Source organism: Hevea brasiliensis, chromosome 9 (genome assembly GCF_030052815.1).
Source record: "Hevea brasiliensis isolate MT/VB/25A 57/8 chromosome 9, ASM3005281v1, whole genome shotgun sequence".
NCBI lineage: Eukaryota > Viridiplantae > Streptophyta > Magnoliopsida > Malpighiales > Euphorbiaceae > Hevea > Hevea brasiliensis.
The window spans coordinates 21,252,712-21,278,327 of record NC_079501.1 but is presented as its reverse complement, the minus strand read 5'-3'; the positions used below and the strand labels follow the sequence as shown (position 1 = coordinate 21,278,327).

General features: G+C 32.2%; 1 protein-coding gene and 1 non-coding gene across 2 annotated transcripts; both read right to left on the bottom strand.

Moving 5' to 3' along the window:
* Positions 1-791: 791 nt before the first annotated feature.
* On the bottom strand, positions 792-2,558 carry LOC110671618 (protein GLUTAMINE DUMPER 6). The gene is made up of 2 exons (XM_058152170.1): positions 2,250-2,558; positions 792-911 (listed from the first exon to the last, which is right to left on the bottom strand). The coding sequence occupies exons 1-2, from the start codon at positions 2,556-2,558 to the stop codon at positions 792-794; spliced, it is 429 nt and encodes a 142-aa protein (XP_058008153.1).
* An 11,574-nt stretch (positions 2,559-14,132) lies between these two features.
* Positions 14,133-14,239, bottom strand: LOC131183567 (small nucleolar RNA R71). Its single transcript, XR_009151613.1, has one exon. It is a non-coding gene; the product is annotated as a small nucleolar RNA R71 (small nucleolar RNA).
* Positions 14,240-25,616: the final 11,377 nt, after the last annotated feature.

Genomic DNA, 25,616 nt, shown 5'->3' with positions numbered 1-25,616 from the left:
TTTAAATATTCTGTGCAATATTAAATACACACTACTGAGTCTAGCTAGTTAGTTCTTCTGTATTGAGATTCTTATGCATGTACTCTTCTGGTTCCACTTTGCTGTGTGGGCTTACATGCAACTAGCTGGGATCAATCTCGATCAATACTTCAAGAAGAGAAAAAAGACTTTTTTATTTTTTGAAAAAATTAACGTATAGTAGAGAACCTAGTGGAAGTTGGTGTCATTGCTGATGTAGAATGCACTCGTGCTTAGACTTATTTGCCATGGTTATGAAAGCCACAACTTTTTACTTGCTCCTTTGTCTATTCCACACTTAACCCTCTAAATTTCTTTGTCTCCCAATAATAACAGTATTACACGTTAGGAATTAACATTTTCGAGTGGCCACATCTATTTTTTGTACCTAATCCAGTTCTCCCATTTGGCAAAGATAGCTGGCTAATAATTTTATTTTTGAAGACCCATCGATCTGGTGACTATTTTCGATACATATACATAGTTGAAGACCCAAGAATGACCATAGGGTAATTGGGTCAGCTTATTTTTATGTTTAGACAGGTTTTTCTCCAATACCCACTTCAGTTTATTTTTCTATATATATCTTTACTAATTATCGAATAGAGCGCATCTAAGAAATTGAGTCAAATGGCTTGATCAAATAGTCAATCATGATATCCCATGATTAATTGGCTTGTTTAAATAGTCAAAGCATTGGATAAACAGGTAACAATTAGCCAAGCAATAGTCTGAATTAACTTAACAACTTACCTCATTCAAATAGTTCGGTTTCATAGCTCAGATAACTGACTATTAAAAATTATGTAACTGTGACAGGCATCTTCACCTAGAATCTCAGAATCATAATCGAACAATCTTGAAATTCCTGCAACGACTACTAAAACATCAATCTATAAATATTGGAATAACACCACAAGTCAAGTACGCTTACTCTACTCATTTTGGTACAACAATCTACTCACATTCTCTAAAAATATTTTATTAACTTGAGTGTTAGAGTGGCTTATCATAAGTTGCTAACTTCACCCTATATATGTGTTACAGGTTAACATTATTATCAGATTGATCAAAAGAACTCATGACAATATTACTAATCCTTTCCAACATTAGAGAAATTAAAATCATGAGACCCTTAATGGAGAGCTAGCTAATGCAAACGTGTTAGAGACGCTTGATTCATAATAGCAATGTCAAAAAGAGAGCTAATGCATATGTAAAACATGGCGAATTGTTTCTATAATAATAAGATTTGAAGGTGTGGAAATCGCTAAAATTAAAAATTTTCTTTAAAGTTAATGGTGTATAAGAGTTCGAATTTTCTAGTGATCTAATCATTTCACATTGAGAATCAATTAAACATATATCATGTGGCCAAATACAGTAAAAGGTTTGAGAATTATTAAAGCAATCTGAACTGTTTCTCTTGAGTGTGGATAAAGATTGTGATGAAACTTCATGGTGATGAGATAAACCTAACACTAATATTGTTAGAAAAATGATCAAAATGTGAAACCTTGAAACTTGCTGTTGCAATACAAATCATATATAGCTAGCAAGCATAGCTATCATCTGCTATCAATGTGGTTGATTATGACCCGTAAAAGATTATATATGTTGATGTCACCCAAGAGAAATTTCTGATCCTGTCCTAGTCATTATAATTGAAAGTGGTCCTCCATAAAATAATTCCTTGTCATTTTTTTTTTCAAACATAATGGACAGACAATGCACTCATAGATTAATTCACTGCTCATCTCTACCTAAGTTCGATCCCCATTATTTTCTTTAATTCCAAGATGGAGTATTCGTCTTCTCTTCTTAATTATATGCATGAAAGAAACCTTATTTACAAATATTAATTTGAATTTGAGATCTCATAGTTATCGTAATATATATATGTACGCAAAAAATTGATAAATGGTGTAAACAAAATTCTGCCAGTCTAAACTGGTTAAATTCTATCATTTCTTTTAAACAAGATTTATATATTCCTTCAAGCAAGACATGTAAATAAATATATAATAGCACATATCCTTGATTTATTATGAGTTCTCATCAATTTACATATATATTCCCGCAAACTCCAAGAAAAGCCTAAATCTCATCAGAAAGCAGAAAAAAAATGAAGAAAAATGGAAAGGAAGTGATCAGTTTGCGACAGAGAGGCCTAAAAGATGGATGATAGATATAAGTTACAGTTGTTGATGAGATTGGCAAGTGCAAGGCACAGGGTTGGCCAAGTAAGTAGGGTTATAATCACCAGCCATGATGACGACAATCTTTGGCTCCATCTCCAAGGGCCGCATACTGAGATGAGATTTTTTTTGAGCCTCATCAACATCATCAGGAGGTGAATTGGATGGTGAAGTTTCATAATAGCAAACTAGAATAATCAATGCCATGGCGACGAGTCCAAACATCACAGCAAACCCTCCAAATAGGTAAGGGATCGGAGACTTCCAGTGCTCTAATCCGCTGCCGTACGCACGAGCTGCACTAGCAGTGGAGTTGATTGCAGCAGCTGCAGGTGGCCTCATGGTTCTTTCTCACTCAAAATCTTTCTTTCTGCTCTGATGTTTTTATTTTATTTTATTTTTTTTTGGGAGCAAGGAGATGAGGTTGGTTATGATGTTTTATATGGCATAGTATTTATAGAAATAAGCTGAGGTTTCTACAGTGGCTAGATTTCATATAGGAATGGTGATGATAATGAAGAAAATGATTATTCTTTCTTGGACTCAAATTATAGTTGGAGGGCCCTTGATTCCCATGGAAGTTTCGTGCGCATGTGGTTGAGTGGGATCCAAAAATACCCTTCCTTTTCCGGTTCTCCTCCACATTGCTTTTTTATTCGGCTTAATTAGAATGTGAACTCGTAAGCTTTAGGTCTGTTTGAAAATCACTTTTAAGGTAGTTTTTAGTATTTTATTTATTTGATGACATAATATTTATATTAGCATTTAAAGTTAACGAGTGTTTCATGAAAAGTTATACCTAATAACTTTTAGAGATTGAGTGAGCGATAATATCATTATTTTTATCTAACAATTACTTATAATAAATATTTTTATTTTAAGTCATTATATAAATAATTAATCATTAACGATTTATATATAATCGTTAATAATTAATAAAATAATTGATAATTACTAAAGGATCCGAACATTAATATTTTTCTTATAGTGCATACAAGATATATAACAGCACCACTAAACGTGTCTCGCAAACATAATCCTTTACTTCTCCCTTGTGAGTTACATTAATTCTTCCTTTTCTTCTCAATTTCTTTATGTTTATAAAATTATTTGTATGAAGCTAGCTAATAATAAATTGATCAAGTTTGGAACTATTCAAAAATATTTTTAAAAATTGAGTATTTTTCACTACAACAAACAATTAATTTTGTGATCGATTATAGTTAATTGAAATCGATTGCCATTAGCAATTAATTATGTAACCGATTTGTGATTTTTTTTTAAGTAAAATTGTTAATTTTAAAAAAATTTAGCAACTGATTATAAATCGGTTGCTAATAGTAACTGATTTATAATTAGTTGTTAAATCGATTACTAATCAATATTAAAAAAACCTTAATTATACGATTAGCAAACGATTTTAAAATTGATTGCTATTAGCAACCGATTTCTTAGTCGGTTGCTAATAATAACCGATTTAGGGAATCTGTTGCTAATAACAATTAATTTAGGGAATCGGCTACTAAATTAAAGCATTATTTTAATTGGCTCCAGAGTTAGCAATCAATTTGCAATCAGTTACTCAAATTAATTGTTATTTGCAATCGATTCCTTGTCGGTTGCTAATAGTAATCGATTTTTGTAATCAATTATAAATTAGTTGTTAAATTTTTTTTCTCTAAAAAATTCTTACCTAATTTTTTTTTTTCGATTTGCAACGGATTTGCGAATCAGTTGCTAACAGTAATCGATTTTTATAACTAATTTTTCTCTCAAAAAATTTTAGTCTAATTTTTTATTTTATTTTTTTTATTTGTAATCGATTTACGAAATTAATTGCTAATAGTAACTGATTTTTGCAATCGATTTTAATCGATTACTAATAGTAATCGATTTTGCAACAGATTTTTTTCCTCCAAAAATGCCTACCCAATTTTTTTTTATTTGCAACAAATTTGTGAATCAGTTGTTAACAATAATTAATTTTTAAAACAAATTAAAACTATTAGAAACCTGTTGATCCCGTATAGCTCAAAATGAGCATTGATTTTGATGATAACAAAACTCAAACAGAATCTATCTAACCCAACTTTAAAGTGATGTGTAGATTCTTTCTCTTATTTATAAAGAACCTTTGAAGTTGCATCTAAGGAGAAAGAATACTCAAAGGCATCTCAAGATAAATCCAAGATGAGAAAGAACAAGATTATGTAAGCCAAGAATCAAAGTAAATGTATGAAAGTCATAGAGTTAGAAATTGAGTCTTAAGACTTGTGTAAAAAGAATAGATGAAAGTTTAGTCGAATAGAGCTCAAAAATGAAACTTTATCTTCTAATTATTTTATAAATTTTTCTCTCATCATGACCTTGGATACTATTATTGGAGTATATATATATATATATATATATATATATATATATATATATATATATATATTTTTTTTTTTTTCTTAAGGTCTAAAATCATTTGTTTAAGATTACAATTTGTAACAGGCATCAGGTAAATTAGTTTGCTAACCTGTTTGCTAAATATTAGTTTGCTAATGTGTTAGCTAAAACATTAGTTTACTAACCAGTTTACTACTGTTGCCAAAATTTCATTAGTTTGCTAAATGATCAGAGTTGCTTATCTTCGCACAAAAAGACAAAATAATGGCTATTTCGCTTAGAACAGAGTGTATAATGTTCCAAAAAGGTTTCAAACGGTTTAAAATAATTTGGGACTATAAATACACTTTCTTTACTTCATTTTACACTTGATGAAAGCTTACATTTGCACTTAAACCTTGATTTTTTATTTATTGCTTTCATTCAAGAGCTTTAAAGTCTTTGAGCTACCATTGGCAAATCAACTTATCTCTTCTTTATAGTTTGATTTGTATTGAGTAAGAGTGAGTGTTAAAACATTAAGTTACATTTAAGAGAGGTTGTACAAATACCTATTGAAGCTTGAGAGTGTGAGTGCTTGAGATAGCACTTGTCAAGGATTCAAGCTACTTTGGTAAAAGCTTGGTGTTGAAAAGTTGTAAAGAGCTTTTGGTCTCTTGCCTTTAAAAGAGCAAATAGTGGAGAGAAGACTTAAAGATGGTTCTTTGAGAGAGTGAATGTAGGCTAGTTAAGTCGAACCACTATAAAAATCATTATATTTGATCTCTCTAACCTTAACCTCCTTACTTTTGTGCAATTTAATTTTTATACATGATATTGAATGTTGATTGAATAGATTGAGTTGATATACTTGAGGATATATTGAGTAAGTTGAGAAATTAGTTGAATATTTTGTGATGCATGTTATGTTAAAAATTGCTATAAATATTGATTAAAGCTTGAATTGCAATTTAGGGACATTATTGAAACACATATTACTTTTATTATATATAAAGGAGCACCTAGCTGAACAAAACCATAATTTTTCATTAGACTACAAGCAAGGGCCGAAAAATTATTAAAGTCCAATTCACCCCCCTCTTGGACTATTTTGGGACAACAAATTGGTATCAGAGCTTGTCTCTCTTGCTTAGGGTGTTACAACCTTGGAGTGATCCATAATGGCTGGTTCATCTAGCAACACTGCCGGTATACCCGCACCACTAGCTGAAGGCTACTCAATTACTAGACCACCACTCTTTAATGGCACTAATTATTCATTTTGGAAAGTAAGAATGAGAAATTTTATACAATCTGTAGATATTGATGCATGGAGAATTATTAAAAATGGTCCACATGTTCCTCAAAAGAATGGTCAAGGAACTACAAAAGTACCAAAACATGAAGATGAATATGATGACAATGATTAGAAGAAAATTTCTATAAATGCTAAAGCTATTAATATTTTGCATTGCTCACTTGATCTTAATGAATACAATCGTGTTTCAAGATGTCAATCTGCTAAGGAAATTTGGGATAAGCTTGAGGTCACTTATGAAGGAACTGATGTCGTCAAAGAGTCTAAAGCAAACCTCCTTATCTGAGATTATGAGCTGTTCGAAATGAAGCCAGGAGAATCAATTGCGGATATGAGTACAAGGTTTACTGATCTTGTAAATCTTCTCAAAGCACTTGGTAAAAAATTTGAGGAAGCTAAACTTGTGAAGAAAATTCTTAGATCACTTCCAAAATCTTGGGAAGCAAAGACAACAGTTATCCAAGATACCAAGGATTTTAAAAATATTCACTTATGATGAACTCATTGGATCTCTCATTGCACATGAGATGGTATGTAAGAAAGATGAAGTTGAAAATGAGCAAAAGAAGAAGAAAAGCATTGCTCTCAAGTCAAACAAGGATGAAGATAAGAAGAAAAGAGTTATATTCAAATTTGACTCAAGTGACAACTCAAGTGCTTCAAGTGATAATGATGATGAAATGGCTATGCTTGTAAGAAAATTCAAAAGAGCTTTCAAGAAGGGAGGAAGCAAATATAAGAAATTCTTGAAAAAGTATACTCCCAAGGATAAACATTTCAGGGATTCAAAAGAAGAAATTGTATGTTATGAGTGTCACAAACCTGGACATATCAAACCCAAATGTCCATTACTCAAAAAGAAGAAAGGAAAAGAAGATAGGAGCAAGAAAGCTATGAAAGAAATATGGAGCAACAGTGAAGAATCTTCAAATGATGAATAAAGTGACAAGGAGACTGCTCACCTTTGTATGATGTCATTTGAAGAGAAATTCGAGAGTTCAAAAAAGGAAGAAGAAAGTGACAATGAGGTAAACTCTTATGAATCTCCTAATGTAGAAGAACTTGAGCTTGCATTTGCTAGAGTATATGATGAGTATAGAAATTACAAGAGAAAATGCACTAAAATGGATTTAGAAATTAAATCATTGAGATCAAAAATATTGCCATGTCCAATGTGTATAAAGAAAATGAATTTTACAAAGGACAAATTGCCTCGTTTAAAGAACTAGATTTAGAGTTGAAAATCTCAAAAGAAACTTGTGAAATACTCATTGAGAAAAATAAAGTTCTTGAAGCTAAAGTAGAATCTTTGACAAATGATTTGGTAAAATTTACAAAAGGAAAAGAAACTCTAGATATACTTCTTGGAAACCAAAGAATTTCAAATGAAAAATATGGAATTGGTTTTGATGGTTTCATGAACTATGGTAAATATAAGAATCATTTCATTAAAGCATCTACATCCTCCTTGCCTAATGTTACATGTTATTATTGCAATAAAAGAGGTCATATGATTAGTTCTTGTATACTTAGGAAGGGTCTTCTTAAGGTAAAGAAGGTATGGGTGCCAAAGGGAACCTTACCTAAGGTCACTAACCCCCAAGGACCCAAAGTTGCTTGGGTACCTAAAGCTCAATGATTAAATTTCAGGTTTGTTTCAAAGGGATGAAGGAAAGTGAAAAATTGTATATAAATAGTGGTTGTTCAAAGCACATGACCGGTGAAAAGGACAAGTTTTCAAAAATCACAATGGAAGATGGAGGACATGTAAAATTTAGAGATAAAGGGAAAGGAAAAATAATTGGAAATGGCACAATTGGAACCAAACCTTGCATTGAAGATGTGTCGCTTGTTGAAGGTTTGAAATATAACTTGCTAAGTGTAAGCCAACTTTGTGATAAAGGTTTTGAGGTAAAATTCACATCTTCTCTATGTACAATCAATAACTTAGATAATGACACATTGTTCATTGCCAATAGATCTAATAATGTTTACTTGCTTGACATGAATAATTTTGAAACTAATCATGGTACATGTCTAGTATCTTTTGATAACTCTAGTTATTTGTGGCATAGAAAACTGGGTCATGCAAGCATGCATACACTCTCAAAATTGTCTAAGAAAGAACTTGTTAATGGTCTTCCTAAGATTAATTATGAAAATGAATTTCAATGTAGAGCATGTGCACTAGGAAAGCATACTAGAGCATCTTTTAAATCTAAAAATATTGTGTTTACCACTAGGACGTTAGAATTGCTTCATCTTGATTTATTTGGACCTGTATCTCCTACTAGTCTTGGTGGGAAGACATATGCTTTAGTTATTGTTGATGACTATTCAAGATATACATGGAAATTCTTCCTTGCTCACAAGGATGAGACTTTTGAGAAATTCACCTCTTTTAGTAAAATGGTTCAAAATGAAAAAGGTTTTTACATCACATCTATAAGAAGTGATCATGGAACTGAATTTGAAAATCATTTACTTGAGAAATATTGTGATAAACATGGAATCAACCATAAATTTTCAGCTCCTAGAACACCACAACAAAATGGGGTTGTAGAAAGGAAAAATAGGACTTTGCAAGAAATGACTAGAACTATGTTGAATGAAAATAATTTGCCAAAGTACTTTTGGGCTGAAGCTATTAATACATCTTGCTATGTGTTGAACAGAATTTTGATTAGACCAATTTTGAAAAAGACCCCCTATAAGCTGTGGAAAGGAAGAAAACCAAATATCTCATATTGCAAAGCATTTGGTTGTAAGTGCTATATTTTAAATAATAAGAAGGATAACTTAAAGAAATTTGATGCTAAATCCGATGAAGGAATCTTTCTTGGGTATTTAACAAAGAGTAAAGCCTATAGAGTGTTCAATAGAAGAACTTTAGTTATTGAGGAAACTATTCATGTTTTGTTTGATGAGACTAACCCTTCTATTAGAAAGAAAAATATTTGTGATGATAATAATGAGCAGGTGTTTGGAAAAGAAAATATAATATCAAGTCAAGAAATGGAACAAATTGATGACAAAGATGAAAAAACTCAAGGAGATACCACAATAGATATCCATAATACCAATAATGATCAAATCAATGAAGAAATGCCAAATTTGGAAGAATTACAAGTGAATGAGTCCCAACATGAAGATTTACCTGAAGAATGGAGATTCCATAAAAATCATCCCCAAAAAGACATTATTGATGATCTATCTCAAAGGATGATGACTAGAGCACAATTGAGAAAATATTTTGGTAATGTTGCTTTTGTTTCACAAATTGAACCTAAATGTTTTGAAGATGCTCAAAATGATGAAAGTTGGATTCTTGCCATGCAAGAAGAACTAAATCAATTTGAGAGAAATAAAGTTTGGAATTTGGTGCCTAAACCAAAAGATCATTCAATTATTGGTACTAAATGGTTTTTAGAAACAAAATGGATGAAAAAGGTAATGTTGTTAGAAACAAAGCTAGACTAGTGGCTCAAGGCTACAACCAACAGGAAGGGATTGATTTTGATGAAACCTCTGCTTCGGTTGCTAGAATTGAAGCTATTAGAATGTTGTGTGCCTTTGCATGTTACAAGGACTTTATGCTTTATCAAATGGATGTCAAGAGTGCATTTTTAAATGGTTATATTGATGAGGAAGTGTATGTTGCACAACCTCCGGGCTTTGAAAATCATGAGCATCTAAATCATGTTTATAAGCTTACTAAAGCTTTATATGGTTTAAAATAAGCTCCTAGAGCCTGGTATGAAAGGCTTAGTAAATTCCTTTTACAAAATGATTTCCAAAGAGACAAAGTGGACACAACACTTTTCGTTAAGAAGCATCATAATGATATGCTCATTGTGCAAATTTATGTTGATGATATAATTTTTGGTGCTACTAAAGAATCTCTTTGTAAGAAATTTTCTAAGATTATGCAGAATGAATTTGAGATGAGCATGATGGGTGAGCTCACATTCTTCCTTGGACTTTAAATTAAGCAAATGAAAGATGGCATCTTCATAAATCAATCAAAGTACATCAAGGACATGTTGAAGAAATTTAAAATGGAAGATTTAAAGAGCATGGCCACTCCCATGAGTTCAATAATTAAAATGGACAATGATGAAAAAGGTAAAGAAGTAGATACAAAGCTTTATAGAGATATGATTGGCTCTCTTTTATAACTTACTGCATCTAGACCAGACATACACTTTAGTATTTGCTTGTGTGCAAGATTTCAATCATGTCCAAAAGAATCCCATCTAAGTGCAGTTAAAAGAATCTTCAGATACCTCATTGGCACATACTCAATTGGTTTATGGTATCAAAAATGTGAATCATTTAATCTTGTTGGTTATAGTGATTTCGATTTTGCTGGAAGTAGATTGGATAGAAAAAGTACTTCAGGTACTTGTCAATTTCTTAGTCTTGCACTAGTTTCTTGGCACAGTAAGAAACAAACTTCAGTGGCTTTATCTACAGCTGAGGCAAAATATATAGCTGCTGGTTATTGTGTTGCTCAAATTTTATGGATGAAACAACAATTGAAAGATTTTGGTTTAAAATATAATCTTGTTCCAATTAGGTGTGACAACACAAGTGCCATAAACTTGATCAAAAATCCAGTCCAACATTCAAGAACAAAACATATTGAGATCAGACATCATTTTATTAGAGATCATGTTCAAAATGGAGATATCAAAATAGAATTTGTTGCCTCTAGAAATCAACTTGCTAACATTTTTACAAAACCACTTAATGAGGAAACCTTTTGTAAAATTAGAAGGGAAATTGGCATGAGTGAACTACTTGCTTGAAATTTAATTCATAGTAATTTAATATATCTGCATATTATCCAATGTGTGAGAAATTTGCTGTGACATAAACTTGCTAAGAAAACTCTAAAGAACATTAGCTAACTTATTTGTGTACTCAAGAAATTAGTTTACTAAGTTGTATGCTAATGTTGCGTGACTAAAATTAGTTTGCTGTATCGTGTACTGTTCAATTTTCAAATCAAAAAGTGATTGTGCTTGAAACTCTCTGCGCGTCAAACAATGCACTTACCTATTCACATTCTCCTTGCTACAGAAATATATATATATATATATATATATATATATGCATATAGAGATAGATAGACATATTTGAAATAAAAAATGAAGTTCAGATAAGGTACACTAGAATAGAAAAGCGCGGGACTCAAGAAACTTAAACCACTGCTACACAAAACCGTCACCCATCAATTTTTTTTTCTACTCTCTCTCCTCTGCATTGGCTTACGGCATTACTCCTCTAAGTTTTCTTGCCAGCAAATCTAACCCATTTTCATCAGAACGCTTATCTCTCTAATTTCTCCTTCATTCCTCACTGCACCAAAAACCATTTTAGAATTCCCCATTCTTCATCGTCTCTACTTCCCCATCTATGGCTCGCACTAAATGAAAAACACCCACTGCTGTTGCTGCTTCTTCATCCTTGTCACCATCTGAAGATCTCCCTATCGCTGCATTAAGGAAGAAATTGAAGGAAAAGAAGAAAACACCAGAAGCTGAATCGAGTAGCGTATCCTCCGACCCATCTAAGGTAGTAGAACTTGCTGTGTCGGCACTAGAAAAGAAAAAGGGGAGAAAAATACGCAGGTTTGATACTCAACGCAAAAAGGGTGCTACACAATCTTCGGGCTCTGTTGACAAAGCACTGTTTGATTGTAAATTCATCAAATGGGATTATTTTGGTCAGGTAAATTTTCAATTCAAAGAACTCTTTGAATTTCAGGAATGGATGAACGTTTGTGAGTGCACTAATGCTTATTACCCTAGATTGGTTCAAGAATTGTATAGAACTCTAAGAATAGTTGATGAAGAAGACAAATTTGAAGTTGCCTTGAATGATAGTGCGTATGTTATTTCTGTTGAGTTGATTGCGAAGGCTTTAAAATTGCCTAATGATGGAAATAAAATCTCTACTCATAGAGATGTTGCTAGAGTTCCAGGCTTTAACTTGGCTGAGTTTGAAATAAAAGCTCTAATTGATGTTGCTAGGTGTAATTTTTGCACATAATTTACCCTTGTTCATAGCTATTATTATAGATATTAGCATATATTTAGTTAATTTTATAATTTTCACACTTCTTCGTTTAATTTTTGGAATTTATTTGTTTTGTAGGTTAAATTTGGAGAAATTTGGTGTATTTTGATTAGAGTAGCCATTTGGAGGAGATTAGAGTTGAATTGCAAAAATTTTTGAAGTTGAGTAAAAAATGGCCTAGAGTTACACAACCTGCGACACAACCGATTTAGCTTATGTCGCAGGTTGTGTTGATCTTCAGATATTCAGGCCGAGAGTTACACAACCTGCGACACAACCCGCGACACAACCGACTCAGCTTATGTCGTTTTTACTGGAAATGGCTGACGTGGCATTTTCGTTACTCTGATTTTATACCTCACTTTCTCTGGAATCTTCCACCTTTTTACCCATTCTAGGGCAGACCCCTAACCCATATAAAGTCTCATTTATCATTTTCTTTCCATAAGGAGGAAGGGAGGCAATTTTGGCAAGTAAGGAGAGAAAGAGGGAAGGACAGGAAGCCATTCTCCAGCAGCTGCAGAACCCGTTTTCTGCACTCTCCAGCAGTAGATTCAGCAGCATATTTCTGGGTTTTTCTATTCCTTAACTTAGATTTCTATTATTTCTTTATTTATACATTTGGGTTTGTCTTGAAACTATGATTAGTAAGTAGTTGTTTGAGATTCTAGAGATGGGTTTGTAAATATTGCTTTGGATTGTGGTTTTGAACTGATTTAGCCATTTAAATGAAGATTGTGATATTTTGATTTATTACTTGTGAGCTTGTTGCCTTGCTTGATGAATGGGCCCTCATTAAGTTAAGCTTTAATCCTTAATAGATGGACTGAAAAGTGAATATTTGGGATAGATAATGTTGCAATAAACTTGGTTTTCTTAGTGTTAGAGATAAGCTAAGAGAATTAAGGGGACTTTCCAAAATCAATTAGAGCTTTAATTGAGTTTTTGTTAGGTTTGAAATACCGTGAAAACAGGGTTTGATTTAATGAAAACCAACTTTGAAATGCTTGAAAAAGATTTCAAAAATTTAAGAATTGATTTTCCTCAAAATTGCAATTCTCATGTGTTTGGCTAGATTAGGGATAAACCACATGCAAACAATATCGAAAATCCAATTTTTAGAATCACTTTAATTTTTATTAAATTTAGATTTAATTCCTCCAAATTTCATAAATAGCAAATTTCAATTTAAATCTTGGTAATCTAGTTTAATTAATTTAGTTAATTGTTTGATTTAGTTTAAATTCCTCAAATACCAATTTTAATTTTAAATTTCATTTTACATCTTTAAATTTTGTCATTCTAATTAGCTTATACTTTTATTTTCAATTTAAGCACAATTCCCTGTGGGATCGATATCATTTTTAAAACTATACTACTGTGACCCGTGCACTTGCGGATTACACAACACCAAGTTTTTGACGCCGTTGCCGGGGAATTGTTTGTTTTTAAGTTGGATTTTAATTGTCTTAAACTAATTAGAATTTTTATTTTCTTTTATTTTCACTATTGTTCCTTGTGTTTTTCAGGTACTTTTCTTGTTTATGAGACGATCGAAAAGCACAAGTGATACTGAATTGTTGTTCAACCCAGAAATTGAAAAATTCTACCGAGCCAACAAAAAGGAATACAAAAGAAGAAAGGAAGCAGAAAAAGAAGAACAACAAAGATTTGGGCAAGAGGAGACAATTGAAAATATGGAGAATAAAAATAGAGCTATTGGTGGAAATAATGGAGGAAATGAGCAAAATAGGCAAAATGCAGTGGTTAATCAAAATGATCCTCAAAAAAGATCCATGTTAGATTATGCTTTTCCTAGATGTGCAGATGTGAGAGATAACAGACCTATTATTGGAGCTAATCAATTTGAGTTGAAGACTGGTCTCATTCAAATGGTTCAGAATTCACAATTTGGAGGTAGTCCACTTGAAAATCCTCATTCTCATTTGAAGAAATTTTTGATGATATGTGGTACACAAAGGCAACCTGGAGTTTCAGATGAAGTAATTCGGCTCACCTTATTTCCATTCTCTCTTAGGGATTCAGCATTGGAGTGGTATGACTCACTTCCACAAGCTACTATAGCTACTTGGGAGCAGCTATCTCAAGCTTTTCTATCTCAATTTTTTCCACTTGGGAAGACCACTCATTTGAGAAATTTGATGGTAGCTTTTAAGCCAATGGATGATGAAACTTTGTATGAATCTTGGATGAGATTTAAGGAGCTTGAAAGGCAATGTCCTCATCATGAAATACCGAAATGGATGATTGTTCAGAATTTCTACACCAGAGTTACTCCAGCCATAAGAAACACAATTGATTCACAAGCAGGAGGAGATTTCATGAGAATGACAAGTGAAGAATGCTATAATCTATTAGAGAAGATTGCTCATAATACCCATTTGTGGGGAAATCCTAGAGCACTTGAGCCAAAGAAGGCTGGGATTTATGAACTTGACTCAGTTAGCTACCTGAATGCAAGATTTGATCAGTTAACTCAGCTTCTTATTGATTTTTGCACAAAGGCAACAATCTCAACTCCTACAACTATGCAACAAGTTGCCTTCACAGATGGAACTCAAAGTTGTAGAGTTGATTACTCTTCTTATGGTGATGATTATTTGCAAGAACAAGCTGCTTATGCAGGAGGTTATCAACAGAAACCTATGGGAAATTCTTACTCTAATGTGAACAACTCAACATGGAGACCACAAGCAACTTTTGCTCAACAAGGTTCAAGCTCAAATTATACTCATAACCAGTAGTTTATGCAGCAAAATAGGCCTCAATTTCAACCTCAATTTCAACCCACAAGGCAGCCACCACCGGGATATCAAGCAAGAGCACAACAATCCCTTCCACCTCATGAACCGAAGCCAACCTTGGAAAGCATGATGGAGAAATTTTTTGCTGAACAAAGCAAGATGAACAGCAAATTGGAGGAAGAAATGCAACACATGAGACAAACCATGGATCAATTACGAGTCCACAACCGCATGTTGGAGACTCAATTGGCTCAACAAGCAAGCTCATCAGGAAGCAAATCCTATGGGAAACTACCTAGCCAACCACAAAACCCTCATGAACAATGTAAGGTTGTAACCTTGAGAAGTGGTAAGAAAGTTGGTCAAGAGAGTCAAAACAAGAGAGAAGAAAAAGAGAGCACAAAAGAAGAAAATTCAGTTGAGAGCAAGAAAAATGAGAAAGAAGAAGAAAGCAAAAGTGAGCAAGATGAGGGAGAGAAACCATACATCCCACCTGAACCTTACAAGCCCACCCTTCCCTACCCTCAAAGATTCATCAAGCATAAGCTAGACAAACAATTTGGCAAATTCCTTGAAGTGCTAAAGAAGTTGTATATCAATGTGCCATTCACTGAGGCACTATCCCAAATGCCAAGTTATGCCAAGTTTTTGAAGGAGATTCTTTCCAACAAGAGAAGGCTAGAAGATTATGACACCATCAACTTGGGAGAGCAATGCAGTGCTATAATTTAGAAGAAGTTACCTCCCAAACTCAAAGATCCGGGTGTGTTTTCCATTCCTTGTCATATAGGTGATAATTGTGTGGCAAATGCCTTATGTGACCTTGGAGCTAGTGTCAGCCTAATGCCACTTTCAATATATGAGAAGTTGAATATGGGAGAGTTGAAGCCCACAAACATGTATCTTTCATTGGCTAACCGTTCAATTAAGTATCCAGAAGGCATTCTAGAAAATGTGCCTATCAAGGTTGGAAAATTCTACATTCCGGTGGACTTTGTCATTTTAGATATGGAAGAAGACACAAAAGTTCATATCTTATTGGGAAGACCCTTTTTGGCAATAGCCGGTGCATTAATTGATGTAAAGGGTGAGAAATTGACACTTAGAGTGGGAGATGATCAAATGATATTCAACATCAATCCAACCATGAAAAGGAAACATGAAGAAGTTGAGTCTTGTTTGCAGGTAGACATTATTGATGAGATTGTTCAAGAGCATTTCAGAAAAAGCTATCCACGAGACCCTCTTGAAAATTGCTTAGTCCATGGTGGGAGCATTGATGATGATAATCACAACATATCTGCTTTTGCACAACACTTGGAGAGCTCTCCACCACATCCTGAAGCCATAATTTTTCAGCTTGAAGAAGTGCAAAATTTGGAGATTAAACCACCATCATTAAAGGTAGATCTTAAACCTCTTCCTTCCAACCTCAGGTATGCTTTTCTTGGACCCAATGGAACATATCCTGTTATAATTAATGCATCTTTGACTGATATTGAGAATGAAAAATTGTTGAGAGTTTTGAGAGAATATAGGAGAGTTTTGGGTTATACAATTGATGATATAAAGGGAATTAGTCCAACAGTCTATATGCATAGGATTTTCCTAGAGCCAAATAGTAGACCTTCTATTGAACACCAAAGAAGATTGAATCCTACAATGAGGGATGTTGTGAAAAAGGAAATCCTGAAATTACAAGTTGCTAGACACAAAAGACTTTTGCAACTTGATGAGTTAGAAGAATTGAGACTTGATGCTTATGAAAATGCTAGGATCTATAAAGAAAGAACTAAAAAATGGCATGATAAGCATATCAAGAAAAAGGACTTTAAAGAAAGAGATTTGGTTCTCTTATTCAATTCAAAGCTAAAATTTTTTCCTGGAAAATTAAAATCAAGGTGGTCCGGTCCATTTAAAATTGTAAAAGTTTTTCCTCATGGTGCTGTGGAAATTTTTGGTGAAAAATCGGGTAATTTCAAGGTAAATGGGCAAAGGTTGAGGCATTATTCAGTTGGTGAGCCAATTGAGAAGATAGCAACTTGCTATCTCTCTCATTCTCCATAAAATCTTGAGTGAGTATGGTCAAGCTAAAGACCTAAACTTAGCATTTTTGGGCATAACTCACAATTTTTCATTGATTCTTTATTTCTTTCATATATATATTTGTCTTAAGTTTTTCTATACTCCTTATTTAGAGTTTGACATTGTTCTAATTTTTTTGTGCAGATGGAATACAATTCATTGCAAGCAAATGAGCATAAAAAATTTTTTGTTTTAGTTCTAGCTTTAAATTTTAGCTCTAAATTTTAGTTTTAAATTTGTTCACTTATAATTTTCATATTTCTATTGTTGAGTATTTGTTGGTAGATCTTGCTGGACAAATTGCCCTTTTTGTTAATTTTAAGAGAATATTTTTCCAAACTTTGACATCTTAGTTTAAAAAGAAAATTATTTGAATGTGGATGTGTGAATTGGTGCTTTGAAAAAAATTATTTTTTATGAGTATTTGATGAACATAACAAATTGAACAATTAGAATTCATGTTATGAAGGTCTAATCATTTGAAATCTAATTTGTTTCAATTTTTTAGGTGCTATGAAATTTGGTCAAATTTGGGCAGCAGATTTCACAACCTGCGACATAACCGGTTTTGCTTATGTCGTCGCTTATGTTCACTGGACACATTTTGGGCAGATTATTTCATAACCTGCGACATAACCGGTTTTACTTATGTCGTCGCTTATGTTCACTGGGCACATTTTGGGCAGATTATTTCACAACCTGCGACATAACCGATTTTGGTTGTGTTGTCGCTTATGTTCACTAGGCAAAATTTGGGCAGCAGATTTCATAACTTCCGGCACAACCCCTATCCTTATATTCTAACTTGTGTCGTCTGTTTGTTTTGCAGATTGAGAACCCACTTCACCAGAATGGGCCCGCAACCAACCAAAGCCCAAAAAGCCCACTAAGCAAAAAAAAAAAAAAGAAAAAACATTTCATGTATTTATTTTAGTTGCTTAATTAATTAGTTTTTTTTTAGTAACTTGTTTAGTTAATATTTTGCTTATGTTGCTTTTCTTTTAATTGAAACATTGCTTATTCAGTATTTTTTTTAGTTCCTCATAAAGTACATTTTTCTTTTGAATCTTTAGTACTTTGCTCACTTGCTTTGATTTACTACTTCGGATTTACACTTGATGGTTATATTTTTGAGCTTAACTTCCCTATTCCAAATTTTTGAGTTTAATTGATTTAATGGATTCCATTGCACTGTTTCTTTTGCAATGAGTGCAGCAGCTGTCCAACTTTTACTTAATTAAATTAGCTGTACTGCAATGAGGTAACAATTCTCATCTCAGCTTGTGTCACTTTAAACACAAATTGTGCTATCGCTTATGCAACAGGGTAATAATTTTTTATACACATATAGCCAAATTATCCCATTCCTTGCACTCTTTTAACATTGAGGACAATGTTCATTCTGAGTATGGGGGAGAGGGTAAATTTTTTGCAAAAATTATTTTTCCTTTTCACTTGCATATAGCGACATACTCATTACTTCATACTTGTACATATTCACATATATACACTTGCATATAGCTTCATACATTTAGTTATGCATACTTAGTTACATATAGGTTGACTATACATTTATACACTCATGCATTTCATTTATTCACTTAAAATTTTTGGATTTTTAAACCAGTCTTTGAATTCCATAAGCCACTTATTCAAGCAATCTAACTTGCCTTTAGATGGTTAGTGGAATGAAAGTTCCAGCTGGGTACAAAGTCTTAAGCATTATTCTTTCTCTTACTTAATAGCTGAAAATTAATACATTCATCTAGGTATGCAGATTCTGATTAGTTATTTTGAGTTTTGAGTGTCTGGATAAGCCTTTAAGGAAGAAAATTGTCATTGTCGTCTCACCGTTCCTAGAACAAGCATCTTAGATCTTTCAAAGCGAAATTTTTAACTTGCATTTGATAAGAATATGATTTAGGCATTCCTTCATATTTTAAATCTCACATTTAGCCTTAACCTACCTTAATTTCATTTCAACCCTTGCAAACCCCCTTGAACCTTAATTCCCTAATTTCTTTGGAACCCAAATCATTTACCTAGCCATAAAACCTAAACACTACCACCTATTTATGAGAATAATATTTTACCAATTAAGTGCATAAAAAATAATAATAAAAAAAAAGTTTGGAGGATTAAAACATCTTGAAAAGTGCTAGAGTAATTGTGAAAAGTTGATAAAAAAAAAATGGTCACCAAAATATCCCAAAGGTAATTTTGGGTGTGACGTGAAATAGGGATGCATACAAAATAAAAAAATATATATATTATAAAAATAGTCCCTTTATTGTAATAGCACTTAAGATTCATTGTGAATTTCTTTCCTCTTGATAAAAAAAAAAAAAAGAAAAGGATGCACTTTGAGTTTCATGATTAATATTATTCTCATATTTTGTTTTCCTTATTCCCTTTCTTTGTTAACCACAATTTTACCCTATTTGACCCCATTACAACCCTTAAAAAGACCTAATGATTCTTTGAAAAATGCTTGTTACATTAGTGGAGTTAGATCTTTTATGCTTGCATATGGGTTTGGCAATATAATCTTCCATACATTACTCACCATCTATTTGAGACACATTGGCTATCTATTTCATTTAGGTTTGTTTTGGCACAATTGACTCTTGTAGCTGGTTGGTATTTGTTGCTTGGGTTGATTGGTTAATTCTTAGCTATTTTGTAATTATTGAGAGTGATTGCTTCATTCTTTGTGCTTCGCTGGTGGGAACTTGGAATGTTGGTGGCTAGAGGTAAGTTGGTGGTTTCGATTAGTGATTTTTGTATTTTCAAAGACTGATTCTATTCCCTTCCAAATGAATTTTAATGAAATTTTGCTTGGGGACAAGCAAGAGTTTGAGTATGGGGGAATTTGATGTATGCATTTTAGATCATCATTTAGGTGTAATTTTTGCACATAATTTACCCTTGTTCATAGCTATTATTATAGATATTAGCATATATTTAGTTAATTTTATAATTTTCACACTTCTTAGTTTAATTTTTGGAATTTATTTGTTTTGTAGGTTAAATTTGGAGAAATTTGGTGTATTTTGATCAGAGTAGCCATTTGGAGGAGATTAGAGTTGAATTGCAAAAATTTTTGAAGTTGAGTAAAAAATGGCCGAGAGTTACACAACTTGCGACACAACCGATTTAGCTTATGTCGCAGGTTGTGTCGATCGTCAGATATTCAGGCCGAGAGTTACACAACCTGCGACACAACCCGCGACACAATCGACTCAGCTTATGTCGTTTTTACTGGAAATGGCTGACGTGGTATTTTTGTTACTCTGATTTTATACCTCACTTTCTCTGGAATCTTCCACCTTTTTACTCATTCTAGGGCAGACCCCTAACCCATATAAAGTCTCCTTTATCATTTTCTTTCCATAAGGAGGAAGGGAGGCAATTTTGGCAAGTAAGAAGGAGAGAAAGAGGGAAGGACAGGAAGCCATTCTCCAGCAGCTGCAGAACCCGTTTTCTGAACTCTCCAGCAGTAGATTCAGCAGCATATTTCTGGGTTTTTCTATTCCTTAACTTAGATTTCCATTATTTCTTCATTTATACATTTGGGTTTGTCTTGAAACTATAATTAATGAGTAATTGTTTGAGATTCTAGAGATGGGTTTGTAAATATTGCTTTGGATTGTGGTTTTGAACTGATTTAGCCATTTAAATGAAGATTGTGATATTTTGATTTATTGCTTGTGAGCTTGTTGCCTTGCTTGATGAATGGGCCCTCATTAAGTTAAGCTTTAATCCTTAATAGATGGACTGAAAAGTGAATATTTGGGATAGATAATCTTGCAATAAACTTGGTTTTCTTGGTGTTAGAGATAAGCTAAGAGAATTAAGGGGACTTTCCAAAATCAATTAGAGCTTTAATTGGGTTTATGTTAGGTTTGAAATACCGTGAAAATAGGGTTTGATTTAATGAAAACCAACTTTGAAATGCTTGAAAAAGGTTTCAAAAATTTAAGAATTGATTTCCCTCAAAATTGCAATTCTCATGTGTTTGGCAAGATTAGGGATAAACCACATGCAAACAATATTGAAAATTCAATCTCTAGAATCACTTTAATTTTTATTGAATTTAGATTTAATTCCTCCAAATTTCATAAATAGCAAATTTCAATTTAAATCTTGGTAATCTAGTTTAATTAATTTAGTTAATTGTTTGATTTAGTTTAAATTCCTCAAATACCAATTTTAATTTCAAATTTCATTTTACATCTTTAAATTTTGTCATTCTAATTAGCTTATTCTTTTATTTCCAATTTAAGCATAATTCCCTGTGGGATCGATAACATTTTTAAAACTATACTACTGTGACCCGTGCACTTGCGGATTACACAACACCAGCCAACACTGCCACCAGTAAAAAGTCCACTAGCACAAAAGCTTTTCAACATATTAAAATCATTCACAGTATGGTGAACTACATTTTTTGTCCTAGGTCAGGCAGCTATGGCTATTTGAGTTACCTGGATATGTGCATCATGTGGCATATTGTTAACAGAGTAAGAATGAATTTGGCTTATCTAATTTTCAAGAACATGTGTAAAGCTTATGGGATTGGAAAATTGCCTTATGCACATCTCTTGACTGCTTTGTTTAAAGAGTTGGATATAAATGTTTCTAAAGAAAGTTCTAGGACAGACTTGATTGTGCTTAGAGAAATTCACTCCGATACTGATGGAAGAAAGAAACGATTTGAAAAAGGTGGTTCTTCCTTAACTAAAGTTGATTCAGATTCTCCAAGTGAGTTTATGAGTGAGCTTCAAGGGCTAAAAACTTCTATTAATGAGCAATTTAGTACAACACATCAGTCTATTGAACTTCTGAGAAAATTTGTGGATGTGGTTGATTACAAAGTGAGTCATTTGCTTACTCAAAATGAGGAATTAAAGAAACTGATTGTAGATCTTCAGCAGGCAAGGGAAACTGGTTTCCCAACCAAAGTTGAGACTAATATACCTGCAAATGATGCCTCTTCTCCTGCTACTCATGTCTCAGCTCATGGTAATGTTGAATGTGAAGGTACTAGGCTTGGTGAGTCTACAGCTACTGTGGAACATGAAAGTGAACAAGTTGTTGAACCTGAAGTTGAACCTGCAGCTGAAGCCCCTGTTGAGCATATTAGTGAACAGGTTGTTGAACCTGAAGTTGAACCTACAGCTGATGCCCCTGTTGAGCATGGTAGTGAATAGGTTGTAGAACCTGAAAGTGAGCCTGAAAGTGAACAACTTATGGATCCTGTAGTTGACTCTACACAACAAAAGGAAGCCTCTCGAAAGGATCAACAAGAGAGTGCTCCATCTCAACTCTCTGCAGCTGCTGCACCTCCAATCAAGAAAGGTAGAAAAAGATCTAAGTCTACGGTGTCTAATCCATACCAGTCTCTGGCTGCTGCCCTTCAAACCCCATCTGATGAGGATGAGCCACAGAAGCATGAGCATTTGGCTAACCAAGGTTCTCAGCCACCTGCTGCTAAACCTTCCAGGAAGAAAATGGTGCCTTCCAAAGCTACTCGAAGGAGAAAAAGACTTAATGATTAGAACATAATCTGGATTTTTAGTTTCCTATCTGCATTTTTAGTTTACTAGTATGTTTGCTACTATTGTTGACTGATTTTTCAGTTTGCTACTGTTTATCTTACTGCGTTTAAGTTTGGGCTAACTTGATTCTTTTTGGGTTAATATCTCCTGTTTCCTTTTTAGATGATGATAAAAATGGGGAGAATAGGATGGATATGTGTTTATACTTTGACAAATGGAAGAAATAGGATGGATATGTGTTTATACTTTGACAAATGTAAGTACTTTGAAAATGGAAGTGTGTTTATGTGCATATTAACATTTTTTTTGCATATTGAGATAATATTGTGAATATCTTATGAACATGCTTTGTAGCATAAATTCAGGGGGAGTTTTTTTTATTATTATTGATTTATATAGCTGATAAAATTCTTGGAAATTATGTGCATATATTTAGGGGGAGCATTTTCCGCATACTAACTTGCTTGGTTATACAAAAACTTACGCACACTTTTATTGATTCTTGATTGATGATTCAACTGAGTTTTGTCATCATCAAAAAGGGGGAGATTGTTGATCCCGAATGAACGTTGATTTTGATGATAACAAAACTCAAACAGAATCTATCTAACCCAACTTTAAAGTGATGTGTAGATTCTTTCTCTTATTTATAAAGAACCTTTGAAGTTGCATCTAATGAGGAAGAATACTCAAAGGCATCTCAAGACAAATCCAAGATGAGAAAGAACAAGATTATGTAAGCCAATATTCAAAGTAAATGCATGAAAGTCATAGAGTTAGAAATTGAGTCTTAATACTTGTGTAAAAAGAATAGATGAAAGTTTATTCGAATGGAGCTCAAAAATGAAACTTTATCTTCTAATTATTTTATAAATTTTTCTCTCATCATGACCTTGGATACTACTATATATATATATATATATATATATATATATATATATATATATATATTTCTTAAGGTCTAAAATCATTTGTTTAAGATTACAATTTGAAACAGGCATCTGGTAAATTAGTTTGCTAACCTGTTTGCTAAAATATTAGTTTGCGAATGTGTTTGCTAAAACATTAGTTTACTAACCAATTTACTACTGTTGCCAAAATTTCATTAGTTTGCTAAATGATCAGAGTTGCTTATCTTCGCACAAAAAGACAAAATAACGGCTATTTCGCCTAGAATAGAGTGTATAACATTCCAAAAAGATTTCAAACGGTTTAAAATGATTTGGGACTATAAATACACTTTCTTTACTTCATTTTACACTTGATGAAAGCTTACATTTGCACTCAAACCTTGATTTTTTATTTATTGCTTTCATTCAAGAGCTTTAAAGTCTTTGAGCTACCATTGGCAAATCAACTCATCTCTTCTTTATAGTTTGATTTGTATTGAGTAAGAGTGAGTGTTAAAACATTAAGTTACATTTAAGAGAGGTTGTACAAGCACCTATTGAAGCTTGAGAGTGTGAGTACTTGAGATAGCAGTTATCAAGGGTTCAAGCTACCTTGGTAAAAGCTTGGTGTTGAAAAGTTGTAAAGGGTTTTGGTCTCTTGCCTTTAAAAGAGCAAATAGTGAAGAGAAGACTCAAAGAGAATTCTTTGAGAGAGTGGATGTAGGCTAGTTAAACTGAACCACTATAAAAATTATTGTATTTGATCTCTCTAACCTTGACCTCCTTACTTTTGTGCAATTTAATTTTTATACATGATATTGAATGTTGATTGAATAGATTGAGTTGATATACTTGAGGATATATTGAGCAAGTTGAGAAATTAGTTGAATATTTTGTGATACATGTTATGTTAAAAATTGTTATAAATATTGATTAAAGCTTGAATTACAATTTAGGGACATATTATTGAAACGCATATTACTTTCATTATATATAAAAGAGCACCTAGTTGAACAAAGCCATAATTTTTCATTAGGTTACAAGCAAGGGCCGAAAAATTGTTATAGTCCAATTCACCCTCCTCTTGGACTATTTTGGGACAACACAACCGATTTTGTAACTAATTTTTTCTCCCATAAAATTTTTGCACATTTTTTTTATTTTTTTATCTTTTTCTTTCTCATCTATTTTCTTTTTTCATCATTTTTTCCTTTCTCATTTAATTTCTTCATCATTTTTTTCTTTATCATCTATTTTTTTATCATATTTTTTCTTTCTTATCTTTTTTTATTTAATTTATTTTTCTTTAGCATAAAATAAAAATTTTTATGCAAAAATATTTTTTGTTAATAAATTATTTGTAGTATTAAGTTTTAATAATTTTTTTATTATAATGTATATATATATGATAATTTTTTTAGTAATTTGTTTTATAAATATGTTTTTATATTTAATTTTTTTGTTAATATTTTTTATAATAGTTATTATTAATAATTTTTATAATATTTTATATTAATTTTTAGTACTAATTTTTATTAATAATTTATTATTTTAATAATTTTTAAAAATTTTATTTATTTGAATTTTTTTATTACTTATTTAGAAAATTATTTTTTTATAATATTTTAAAAATTAATAACTGATTTTTCAGTTACTAAATTAATTATAAAATTATAAAATTAAAGATATTAAATTTTTTACAATAGATTATTAAGTCGGTTGATAACTGATATTTTTTATTAAAAATTTTATTTTTTAAAATTTAATTAATTTTGTAATCGATGTAATTATCAATTACTATCAGGCTTATTATAACTAACTGAATTTATTACTAAATCAATCTTATTTGTTTTTGTAGTGTTTTGTGTTCCATTTATTATAATATAGGCGCACTGTAGAAATTAGTGGCAGCAATCCTGAGAAAATAAGCATTTTAATTAATGGCAGCAATTAGAGACTAGCAACTTCCCGGGGGATGAACTCACCCTTTCCATATGTGCTACCACATTAATTAGCGTTGTCAAGCTCAATTAAGAGCTCGGGCCAGGCCGATTGCATGATTAGGTCTAGATCATTTTTTTAATGTATATATATCTTAATTTTAATATGAAATCAATTTTATATAATCTGCAAAAAAATTATTATTATTATTATTATTATTATTATTATTATTAACTAATTGCAAGGATTGTATATATTGAACATAATTATATATTTTTATAATTATATAATTATAGCTTAAAGTCAACCTTAAGCTAGCTTTCAAATTTTAGATTTAAATTCTAATTTTTTTTGTCAAAAAAGACTATATATTATATTATGAAAATACC